Source organism: Lepisosteus platostomus, chromosome 17, assembly GCF_059453375.1.
Source record: "Lepisosteus platostomus isolate fLepPlt1 chromosome 17, fLepPlt1.hap1, whole genome shotgun sequence".
Taxonomy (NCBI): Eukaryota; Metazoa; Chordata; class Actinopteri; order Semionotiformes; family Lepisosteidae; genus Lepisosteus; species Lepisosteus platostomus.
This window is the reverse complement of record NC_142627.1, coordinates 21,820,713-21,833,402: the sequence shown is the minus strand read 5'-3', so window position 1 is coordinate 21,833,402 and position 12,690 is coordinate 21,820,713. Positions and strand designations below refer to the sequence as shown.

The 12,690-nt window shown below is 44.5% G+C and overlaps 1 protein-coding gene across 2 annotated transcripts; it reads left to right on the top strand.

Moving 5' to 3' along the window:
* Positions 1–3,240: 3,240 nt before the first annotated feature.
* Positions 3,241–12,275, top strand: degs1 (delta(4)-desaturase, sphingolipid 1). Of its 2 annotated transcripts, none has more exons than XM_088609700.1 (3): positions 3,241–3,664; positions 8,961–9,703; positions 10,376–12,275. In XM_088609700.1, exons 1-3 carry the CDS (start codon positions 3,583–3,585, stop codon positions 10,520–10,522), a joined length of 972 nt encoding a protein of 323 aa, XP_088465826.1. In that variant the 5' UTR covers positions 3,241–3,582; the 3' UTR covers positions 10,523–12,275. The 2 variants fall into 2 exon arrangements, with proteins under 2 accessions (XP_088465826.1, XP_088465827.1); XM_088609701.1 differs by lacking the exon at positions 3,241–3,664 and adding an exon at positions 3,776–4,021.
* Positions 12,276–12,690: the final 415 nt, after the last annotated feature.

Here is a 12,690-nt window from a genome sequence, read left to right as displayed (position 1 = left end):
AAGTTTCAATACAGAAGTAAAAGCCAGCACCTTGTAGTCTGTTTTAAATATTGTAACTGAAGGGATAAATACTGTGCCCTGATCCTGAGCTGTTTCTGTTACAGATTACCGATTCTTGCTATATAACTCCTGCACATTCACAAAATTCTCCAAAGACCTAATTGAAGTAGGTGAGCTCTGTACCACTCACTCCCAGATAACTTATCTGCTGTATTCCCATTTTGTTCAGATTACTGAGAGCTTGGACATAACTACTTGGGAATATTGGAAGGACTTTTTACTTGTGCCGTTTTAGAGCAGCGGTAGAAAAAAAAGCACAGTTTTTTCACATTTTTAGGCTTTGCTGACACATTCTTGCAGGTGCTCCTTTTTTCCAGTTTATACAGGGTTACCTGGTAGTTGGTTGTGTCCAAAAACAGTGCTGCTCCTTTTCCATGACTATGATGCACTGAGCTAAGTGAAACCTATGTATGCTGCTAAGTTAATTATTGCAATTTATTTATTTAAAGGTATCATTTTGGATTTTGTAATTGGGCTAGCTGGTAGACAGTACTGTACATAAGAATATTTTTAAAGTACTAACAGTTGGAGGTCTAATGACATAGAACCATACATCTATAATTCCTTTTTCAAATGAGGTAGACAGAAGATGTTGTCCAAAAGACTATTACAGATTTTAATAGACTGGGTTTATTAGATGATGCAACTTGTACTCTGAGCATTAATGTACAATAAAGAACCGGTGACTGAAGGAAATCATTATTACCTAGATCACTGCAATGTATTAAGACTACTAAAAGTGACTACTGCAAAGATTAACGAGAAAGAACCTAAAGTTATAATTGCATTTGGCACTGTGAGCTTTTTCTGTAGAAAAGTTGAATTTGAATTATTTAGTGGGTGGTTCAGAGTTAGCTGGTGATAAAATTGGTTTCTTAGAGGAGAGCATTGCTTTCTCACAGAACTTAATTACATGCAAAAAGGTTACGTAAACAGCAGCTTTAAAACTGGTTTGTATATTTAAAACTCCGCACAGATGTCCACCCTGCAGGCTGCTCGTTTTAACCACAACTCAGCGACACCCTTAAGAACAATTGTCTTGGTTGGAAAGATACGAAAGCTCATCCTTATCATTTATTCACATGCTAACCTTAAGGGTCTGTCTGCCATGGAGCCATTAATTCACACTTTCATATAGATTAAAAACCATGATCCTCTGTCATCTGCTGATGGTTGCCATTTAGGAAAGAATTTAAACTAATGATTCATAAAGGAAATGGATAACATTTTAGTTGATGGTTGTTGATATGTTAGATTATTTATGATATTCTTATGATTCTTATTCTTATATATTCTTATGATAAAATTGTTGTTTCTCTCAAACACATTACACATGTGTGTTCCTCTGTAAGCAGGAGCAGTTTCTGCCTTTTAATTAAGGTTACAGACTCCGACTTCTAAACCGTATAGTTTGGGGAACATGAGAACGGTCACTTCAGATTCTTGCGGGAATCTAAAATATCATCTGGGGTCCATCAGGAAATGCTAAGTTTTGCTCTTAACTGGCTGACTGAGAAGCCTTCCACTTCTTAATGACTGAGCTTAGAATGAATCCATCCGTTTTTTAACTGCTTCATCTAACTCGGGGTCATGGGATAGAGCCTATCTGGGCAAGCAACAGGATGCCAGTCCATCACAGGGCTCACACAGACACTGGTGCAGACGAACTCACCAGGGCCGTATGCTTTAGGACTGTGGGATGAAAGTGGAGTACTTGGAATTAACCCCAAGCAAACTCCTCACAGGTGGCACTTCAGGAATATAACCCAGAGCTCCAGCACTGCGAGCCTGCAATGCTAATCACCATGCCTACTGCACACAGAGATATTATAGGTATTTTAATTGTTTTTGCAGACTCCTTCTTGAGGTGTTTGGAAAGCTACTTGTGAAAACTGTCCAAGGCTCTGAAGACCATTTCAAAGCGCTACGTATAAACACAGTGGATATTCATGAAATAACAGGAGAAAGGTTACAAACCAGAGGGGGCTGTCTAACTGAGACAAGGATCTCATCCAGCTGTTTCTCGAAAGAAACCAGGGTACCGGCTTCAATCACATCCGGTTCTGGATTCAAACCCAGATGGTGACTCGGCAGCAAAGTGTTCTAACTCAAAGCTTGGGGAAAAAAAGGAATACAATTTAGAAAAGGGACCAAAAAATCAACTGCCATCAAAAATGAAATTATTTCTCATTCATGCCTTTCAAAAAACAAAGGGGTTGACCAACATTCATCATCATGTTTATAGGTAAACCATCTACAGTAGTAACATAGCCATCCTTCCTCTGTTTATTGTCCATCTTGTTTATATATAAATCCTTACCTAAGAATGTTATCATTCTTGTTTATATATAAACCATTGTTTTTGTTTTCAGAAATAGTACCTCATACCTTTATTTTTTGAAGAATTTAGAAAAACAGATTATTTTCTTCTTGCCCAAGCAGTGTATTTTATGTCTTAACGTAAATGTCAGAGCTGTGAGTATTGTGCAGTGTAAACATGTAATTTCTCGTGTTGTGTCATTGAGATAATTGTTTCCTGAATCTAGATTTAACAACACCACTCCCTATAAAAATGTCATGGCAAATGTCTTCTAAAATCATTTTTTATTTGAGCAAATACGCATTGTCGTTTGACACACTGAGACTATGAACAAGCTGCAACAATTCCCAGAAGCCTCTCCAGTGCTGTAACACCCAGCCTCAATTAAAGCAACACCTTGCCAGTTAGCTGGTTTCCTACATGTGGGCAGCAGAACGGTGCAAAATCCCTATTGGTATAATTAAACAGACACATTAACGTATTGTTGAAAAGCCCGCGCCTCTTTTATGCTGCTTGTTAACGTAAACAATTGTTCAATCTCATGACATCTGACGACACTGTAACAGAGGAAGAATGCAGCGTGTGCCAATTAATTTTGGTTACTTCCCAACGAGTTTACACACACACACACACACCAGGCAAGTGAGGTATTGCGGATTACCAGTCACCTGTGTAAAAACACTACCTATTCCCCGAAGCAAGCAAGCAAGCAAATAAATAATTAATGAGGATCGCTGCCTTTCTGCCTGAGGACGCTGCTCGACCTTACCAACATGGAGAGGGAGTAGGACCAACTCGTGACGTCACGGCTGTGGTCTGACGCATTAATGAGAGACGGGAAGGTAAAATGCCTCCGTGAGAAAAGAGAGAGGGGGGAGTGTGAAAAATACATTTAAGCTGTATGCATGTGTGTTCATATAGTGGGGAGAGCAGAACTGGAAAGTGTTTTTTCCCCCTCCCCCCTGAGCTCGGCGACCTTGCGGGACGGGAGCCGTGGCGTGACGGCTCAGCTCCACCCCCACCCCCCCCGTGGCGCCGCGGGTGGGATCGGGGCGAGCGAGCGGCGGCGCCGCAGTCCTGCCGTCCTGTAGCCTGTAGCCTGTCTGCGTGTGCCGGCTGTCTGGGTAGGGTAGCCTGGGCGAACAGTGTCCGCGACAGCCGCCGCTGGAATCGGGGCAGAACCTGCACGTCGAGGCGGGGAGATGGGGAACCGAGTGGCCCGGGACGACTACGAGTGGGTCTACACGGACCAGCCGCACGCCGACCGCAGGAAGGAGATCCTGGGTGAGCCGAGGCGCGCTAGCCCGGGGGGGGTCCGGTCTCTCTCTCTCTCGCTTTTTATTGCTTTCGTGGCTAAACCGGGCTCAAGTCTCTCGCCGGTCCCGTGTGGGCAGAGACGGGCTGGACGACGCAGGGACCCGGTGGGGTTTAGTGATTTTAGCGTCGCGCTTGTTGTATAGAAATGACGCCGCCGCCGCGGTGGGTGTGCGCTCCCCCGGCGGCCGTGGTCGCCGAGGTGACCCCGTCTGTGGGGGGGCCGGGCAGCGGCTGAGTCCCCCGCCGGGCTCCGCGGACCGTTAGTCCGGCCGGAGGCTGAGGCCGCTCCCTCCTGGTGGGGCCCGCCGCTTACACAGGCCTCGGGTTAGTGTCGAGACGCGCTGAGACTCCCTTTTTGGAGAGGTTTAGACCTTAAAATAAACATGCGGTTTAACCTGGTCGTTGTCGCCAATTTTATTTAAAAAAAAAACAACAACAACAAGAAGTCGTCACCCCGCCGCGCCTCGGAGCTCTGACGGGTCCTGTCAATGTCAGGACCGCGAGGAGCAGCTCCAGTTTGATCACCAAGACGCCGGAAGCGTTTTAAGGGTTTTTAATGTGAAAAGAGCAGCTTGTGGGCCGTTCCTGGCCATCGCCGTTTCATGACCTGAGCCTGCCGGGCGGTCAGGGGCATCGGGGCCGGCCGGCCGCGCTTGAGGTCTGGGCCCTGTTTGTGCTCTCTTCAGGGGCGTAGCGCCCACACCTAGGGCTACAGGCTGGGGAAGAAACCGTTAGCAGCGACCGCCATCGAGGTCCAGGACCATTCCAGGTCTCCAGCTGCTCTTATGCGTTGAAAATGATGATCGGAGACCACAGTCCACGCGTGTTTCCTCCCATTGCGGAGCTGTATCCTGCCCGGAGTCGTGCTGGGCTGGGCGGCTCACGATCTGGGTTGAACACGTAGCCCGCAGACCGAAGGCTTTTAAAAAGCGCACAAGTAAACGGTTATTCCGTTTCCCCCATCACTGCATTAGGGTTTTTGTTAAAGTCACGTTTGTGTGGTTCAGTGTTCTTTTATTTGAGTGGTTTTTATTTTTATTTAGCCAAAACCCAGTCGAGCAATCTCGTACTGCGATGGGCGCTTTCCTGCTCCTCAGGGCTTAGTGACGCACACGCACAAGAATTTGCATTAGGTTCCTCCTGTGTGCCGCTGTTGGCAACCATGATGTTGAAACTTTTGGTTAAAATTGAGCATTAACCACTGTAGTCATTGGACTTTGCTGGGTTTAAAGCGAGCTCGTTAAAGACTCAGATACGTTTTCCAAAGGTAAAACCCACCTTTGTACAAAACCTTGAGTGCTGTAAATATTAGGGGGGGCATCTTAAAATAAGGTTTGAATGGAACTGGTCTAATACAGTTTATTCCTGTCATGGTCACTTAAAGTAAGTGTCAGTTCTCCCAGATTGTGTATAAAACACTGTAAAGGTTAGTGTTCCTAGACAACAACTGTGTTGACAGAATTGGTGCAGTCTTGTCCTTGGCTTTGAAATTTGTTTTAATAAAACATGTATGGAAAAAATATTTTTAGTAAGGCGCCCGGCTTTTAACCCCATGCAATGCATGAATATACTGCTGATTTCTGAATATTCAAGTGCTTTTTTTTATTTGCAGGCTTGATGTTTAAGGGGTGGCCGATTTTACAGATTTAAGTCATTTGATTTCCATGGCTTTGATTCAGTGCTGCTGTTTGCAGTGGCTTTACACTGAGAAGCCATTGTCGTCTAGTGCTGATAAACCCTCTCGCCTCGAACATTATCGGGCCTGGTGAAGCATATTGCCTCAACTGCAGGGGGAAGGGGGTGTGTTAAGTTTCTGCCAACTCCTGCAGCCTGGGTTAGACTCTGACCAGCAGTGTGCCTTGTTCTAAGACAAGGGAGATGAGAAGTCGGTATTGATGCAAAGAGGTAACCACACTGCGCTGGTTTGCATACTCAGACAAATCTATTTAAATATTGCACGAAAGGAACAACAATCCTGTTTGATTGTGCTTTACACCTCTCTGCACCCTTTGAGTTCTCCTGCAGTGGCAGCACCAGCTGGCCTTGGCACTGCGTGGGGAACTGGTATCTGAGTGGACCCTGTGCGCGAGTCCTGCAGCGGTCTGGTGTCCTGTCCAGTCTCTGGCATCTTCTTCTACCCTGTGCTTCTGGGACAGGTGCCGGCTTCTTGCGGATCTCCCGAGGAAGAAGCAGCTTTCTGACGATGGCTGGAGACAGTCAGTAATGGGTTGCAAAATGTTAATCTTGCTGAAACCCAAGGATCTGGGTCTTTGTGGTTAATCAAAGTCCACAGCGATCCACAATAATGTGATCCTATTACATTGATATTGTCTTAGTCTTCTTGCTTTGACATCTGTATTTTTTTCCTTGCATGGGGAACGCTTAAGGTAATTGTATGTCTGTGAGGCCAGCTCAGGGAGTTATTCTGTTGCCTGTTGCCAGTTTGTTTCTCCTGGACTTGGATGACTACAGACCTTTTATATCTCGACTGATCTGAAACCCCTCTCAGGAGGAAATTGGCCATTTTAGGTTCTACCTCTTTCTAGGTGCAAAGTGGTGACCTCAAAAATCTTGGATTAGAAAGAAAACTATTGTTTCCATCTCCAAAATGTATTGACAAAAGGGTTTGTGCTGTCTTATGTTTTAAAGGGGTTAATTTTTATGGTGTGATTTAAAGATTAACGATCCTTTAATTGGAAGCATCAGTGGTGCTGAGGGAAATGGTTTATCAAATAAACAGGACATGGGGACTTTGAATTGCTCAGGTGTATAATCCTTTGTCATCATACAGGTATTTAAAGACATTTAACGTGCAAACATTCACATAATAAACCTGCTCCTGCGAGTTTTGTGCAAGGTCAACACGATCTTGAGAAGAATTTGCTACAGTTGACCAGACTGTTTGTTTTGCTCTTTGAAGAGTTTGGATCACTTGTCTACAGAACAATATGTTCTGCAATCCCCTGGACTCCTGCCAGCCTGATATTGAAGTTGAGTAATGTTATTTTAATCTATCGGCGACACGATCTGAATGTAAATAGAAGACGTATGAGTTGTTTTAGTTTACTTTATGCAAAGGATTTGCCCCATGAAGCTGAAGCGGGGCTTTCTGGAGAATTCTCATCGCTGGACACCTCTGGTGTTGTATGGGCCTGTCCCGCTCAGTTGGCGAATGAAGGCTGTGTTTCGAGAACACCTACTGCGTCGGATGGCTGAGCTTTCCCAGCGTTGTTCTGACACAGGGTTGTTAGCTGTGCCGAACAAGACCGACTTGATCTGTCTCTGTGCTGAAATGCAGTCGGAGGGGAATTCTTACCGCTAGCTGAGCTCCGCCCCTGGTCTCTTCTGCTCGCAGTCCTGTGCTGGTCGGGCTGCGGCGAGCCTGCAGTCACGCAGAGCTCCTCGCACCATTTCAAACCCCGTTCTGGAACCAGACCACAGCAGGGCACATGCAAAAACCTGACTTTGGATGTTAGCACAGTCCTCCGTAATATTGTATTCTCTTACAAATAAGCTGACAACTTGGGCTTTTTGCAAATTTGTGTGAAAGAAAACATTTTTTTAAGGCTGTTGCATTGATGTAAATTAAACCCAACATTCCCTCACTTAGTTCGCTAGTCAGATTTTCTGAACGGCAGCAGTGAGTTGTAAAAAAAAAAAAAAAAAAAAAAAATTGCCTGAGAAATGTTGATGAGGAAAACTTTAAAAACAGCAATTCTACACGACATACGTGTGCAGTAAAATCTCAAGAGGTGAAAGCAGCAAAATGAGCTGGACAAGCATTGAATAAATATTAAACTTGTAACTAAAGTACAAACCTCTGGCAGTTCGTGGATTTTTTTTATTCTAATGTATTACTCAGGGTCTCTAACCTCTGTGTTAGAGGTCTCCATGGTCTGTTCTCAGTCGGCTGGTCTCCTCTGCCTCGCCCATCAGGCACAGAAGTCTGTGATGGCATGGTCAGCCCCTGCCAGGCTAAGAGCGGCAGTGGTTGATGCCTTGGATAGTGGCTGGCAGCATGGGTTCTGTACCAAGCTGATTTGTGCCATCCCCCATTACTATAAGGCACATTTTTACAAGGTCTTTCTGATTTTCCTGGACTGCCCTACCTCTGAAAGCCTGAGGGGATTGTCATTCACTTCAGTCTGTTACATGACCTGCTCCAACAAGTGAGGAAGTTGAGCTGACCTGGATTTCTGCATGTAAAGAATGGAGAAATTCCACTTTTGTCACACAAACTGGGAATGTCTTTTGGCTAATTCAGAGTTCTTGTACTATTGGGCACATCTGCTGTGTTCTTTTTCACCCTGTGAGTGTAGAGTTAACAAAGTTTTAAAACATAAGGAAGACTTTCCCGTTGCATCAGATAAGAAATGAGCACTCCTTTTTGTCTGTTAATTAGTCAAAGCCAGAAATTAAATGCATTTTATCCATTTGTTGGATTTTCGTTAGTTTTTTTTTACTTATAGTAAAATAGGTGTGTTTTTGTTCAATTCAAATAACACTTAATTAGTTCTGTTCGAATAAGAGACATAGACTAGCTTAAAGATTAAATGTGGTTGTCATTACTTACATTAATTAGCATATCTGTGTCTAGCAGCTATCGTGATCAAAATCTTTTAAAGGATCAGGCTTGAGTTGGTACTTTTCATTGATGCAGTACTACAGGGAAGAAGTGTAGATTTAAATATTTGCTTAGCAGATGCCCTTATCCAGGACATCTTTCTGCACATCCAGACTTTACATGTGGTAAGCATCAGAACAAGATAAGTTAATGAAAATAAGGGCAGCGCTGGCAGGAAGTGCAGCAGAAGCAGCGTGAGACAGTGAGAATGAGCAGGATACGGGTGCTGTGGGTTCCATGCCGGAATAAAGGCCTTATGGAATATATTCCACATTTACAGTGGACCCGTGGATGGATCAAACTGCATCATGAATCTGAAATGCTGTGAAAGAATAAGAGGCTTTTTGATACGAATAGAGATGCTCTTCCCTTGAAAGGTCTGGGAATTTGGAAGATGAATTTGCTTCTTTTGCTGTGGCGGTGGGAGAAATGCCATTTGTGCTGAAATGAAGTGACAGAAGGAATTGGCCTGAAGCTTCTATATTAAGACCCCGGCTTTTAAGAATCGGGGGTCATGTGCCAAAACTCCTAATTGGTCGTAAATTTGTATTTTGTAGTGTCTCAGCACTCCCATAACATTTTTCTAAAGTTACGACATTTGGGGTTTTTGCTTACTTTCTTTCCTGACTCTCTTACCAGCGAAGTACCCGGAGATCAAGTCCCTCATGGGCCCTGACCCCAGGATCAAGTGGATCGTGTGCATGATGTTGCTGGTCCAGTTCCTGGCGTTCTACCTGGTCAAAGACCTGGACTGGAAGTGGGTGCTGTTCTGGACTTACGCTTTCGGCAGCTGCATCAACCACTCCATGACGCTGGCCATCCACGAAATCTCCCACAACACGGCCTTCGGCAACAACCGGGCCATGTGGAACCGCTGGTTTGCCATCTTCGCCAACCTGCCCATTGGCCTCCCTTATTCTGCCTTCTTCAAGAGGTACCACCTGGACCACCACCGCTACCTGGGCGGCGACGGCATCGACGTGGACATCCCCACCGCCTTCGAGGGCTGGTTCTTCTGCACGCGTTTCCGCAAGTTCGTCTGGATCATCCTGCAGCCCCTCTTCTACGCCGTCCGCCCGCTCTGCATCAACCCCAAGCCCGTCAGCCGCCTGGAGATCATCAACCTGGCCGTGCAGGTGGCCTTCGACGCAGGCCTGTATTACCTGTGGGGCATCAAGCCCCTGGTGTACATGCTGGCTGGCTCGATGCTGGGCATGGGCCTGCACCCCATCTCCGGCCACTTCATCGCCGAGCACTACATGTTCCTCAAGGGTCACGAGACCTACTCCTACTACGGCTCCCTCAACCTGCTCACCTTCAACGTGGGCTACCACAACGAGCACCACGACTTCCCCAGCATCCCCGGACGCAGGCTGCCTCAGGTAGGTTCCCTGGGAAGCGCGTCCTTTCTCCCGCTCTGCTGAGGTGGGGAGTCGGGCTTTTGAAATAAGTGGCGGTGTCTAGTTGGAAGGGTTTGATTTCAGGAACCGATTTAAGCTTTGAACAGCTAGGCTGGCAGGGAGGGTGCTGCTGACTACACGGGACGTCTGGTTTGATGAGTTACGTGTTGGTAAAAGTGCCGGAAGGGAGGGATTGGATATAAGGTTGACAGTTTCTTCAGAATAACTGGCGCTCTGTGGAGAAGCGTGTTCATGCGCGGTTTAGCAGTGTTAAAGCCTGTAATGGTCTTGTTCGTGAAAGCAGGGGGGGGTTGTAAAAATGCAAGTGTTGCTAATTTCCTGGACACATTCACCATTTAAAAAAAAAAAACTTGTTTGAGAGTAGTTTCAGTAGTCGGATGTTTGAGGAGGTTAATTCCTCTGACCAAACAGACCTGATAGCATTCCTAACTGGCTCTGGTAGCTTCGAAAGCATGCTTAAGGAATTTAGTTTTCCGAGTGTAAGCTTAAAAGGTGTTGAAAACTGGCTTTTAGGGATTGTCAAACTGAAAATGAAAACCTGGTGAACTGCAGGCTTTCAGGGGAGTGCTGGTGCTTTCCTCGCTGTCCATGATGGTTGGCCTGGATTGTAAATGTTGCTGCTCTCCTCATCAGGTGAAGAAGATTGCAGCTGAGTACTACGATGACCTGCCACACTACACCTCCTGGGTGAAAGTACTGTATGATTTTATCATGGATGACACTCTGAGTCCCTACTCTCGTGTGAAGAGAAAGCTGAAGGGAGAGATCAAGCAGGAGTGAACTCTTCACTGAATCCTGATGCCATCAAAGCCCCAGACTGCTCTCACCCTGTCCTGCAACAGCAGCAATGTCTTTTTTTATGTATCCTGCTATAAATATGTGTATATGTATACAAATTCCAGTGTACATCTTGTTTCCTTTTAGCTTTTCAAAATGAGACCACAGAAAGGGGTTTCTTTCTTAAATCCTGAACGGGACTTTCCTCTGTCGGCAATATGACAACCATTCACAAGAAGAGCGAAAGAATAATGTCATATATTTGTATGTATATACGTTTTAACTTAAAGAACAGACCAAATTATTTGGCATCGGATGCTGTTTTTATCACGGGGTACAATCCCTTGAGTAAAAAGGGTTGGAATGGTTTGAGCCATGTATTACCCTGTGGCCTAGCCCACAGTCTAAATCTGCTGTAGGCTCTTGAAAATAAGAAATTCTGCGCTTTTAATTCCTTGTGCATCTCCTTGTAGTGACAGTGAGTTCTAGGGTCCAGCATGGACAAGGTGACAGGGGTGGGAGGGGGGTCTCTGTATTGAGCTCCAGATGTTTAGTTCACTGGATGGCCAGGAGTGGTATCTGTGAGGTGAAGGTGAATTGGGATTAGACCCCTGTGCTCTGCTTCAGGGAAAGGGATGGCCTGTTCCAAAACCATTTTAAATCTTGAAAAGACAGCTCCTAGTGTAAATGTTTTTTTTTTTTTTTAATGGGGGATAAAAACATTTAAACTGTTTAAACTATTCCATTTCTTATTTAAGTGTTTAAAAATGTGCATTCGCCAGTCTGGGGTTATCAGGCATGGTTGAGTGTAGTTTGTGTGCAAGACCATATTCTCGTTGCACCTTCGTTGTGACTCATACAGGTAAATCTCAGTGCTTTCATAACCCTCCTATTTTAGCAAACCATTTAACTATGCTCTAAAGATTTGTCATCAGAGTATGATGCAATTGGCTTATTTTACACTAAAAAAACAAATGTGTTCAAGTACTGCAAAGATTCAAGTTTTTTTTTTAATGCTTCAAAATCCAGATTTAGGTTTAGACTTAAAGCTGTCAGGGTGGATTACTTTCTGAAAACCCAGGATGGGTTTTTAAACTTGAGAATTTTTAACTATTGTATAGACCTTATACTTGATTAGATATCTGTAATGTGGTAGGGTTTTTTTGCTTTGAAAATGTCATCATTATTAAGAAGTCTTTAACTGCAGTAACCCTGCTGTAGTTGAAGTGCTACATGCCACCACCAGCAAAGTCTTTTGAGGGTTATTACATGTCAATGCAGTTAGTATACTTGAATTTATATCTATAAAGCTTTTGTGCTAAAACTGCAGATAAAATAAATTCCTGTATCTTGATAGGCCAAAAACTTTCACTGCACGTGTAGGTGTCAGTACATGTGCACTTAGAATCTGAAATACCACCAATTTGATCTTTACAAGTGTCCTTAACATTACGAGAGAGAATGCAGCAAACGTTTTCTGCTTCAAAATGGCTTCTGTCGCTTTTGTAATGCGCACTTAGAGTAATGAAGCTGTATGTTTTGACCATAGCAGTATTACAAGAACTTGAGGGAAAGCATGTGAAAAGAACAGCTTTTATTTGAATGGCTTTGAGGGCTTCACGCCTGGTAGGGAGCTGTGGCGTGCGAGTGAACTCGATGCTTTCTCTCCAAGTGGCCGCAATCTCCATCCTTGGCGTGTCATACTCTGCGTATGTATGCTTTGCTAAATCTGTTTAATAAATTGTATTAAAATGTATTTGTTTCCTTATTCTATACTGTTTAGAACCTAAGCTGTAGTACAGTAGTTTTCACCTTCATGATCTGTCAGTCCTATCAAAACCACATATAAGAAACTGCAGTGTAAAGGAACTACAGAACGATGGGAGTACAGTGGGAGTCTCCCTCTTATCAATTCGAGCCCCACAGAGTACGGTCACGTATTTCCCCTTAATCTTTTTCCTTGTCTAGAACTCCAAAGTTCATGTCTGTGCCTGAACTGCAGACTTGTACATTGACCAGCATGAGTTTGAGTCTGTCTCATCTTGCAGTCCCAGGATCTGTAGGAGATAAAAGGCGTGGTTTCTTTGAAGAGCCCAAGGCTGTAGTGTGGCAATATCGAGCTTCTTATGTAAACTATAGAAAGCATTGTTGCATAGATGTACAGCAAACCA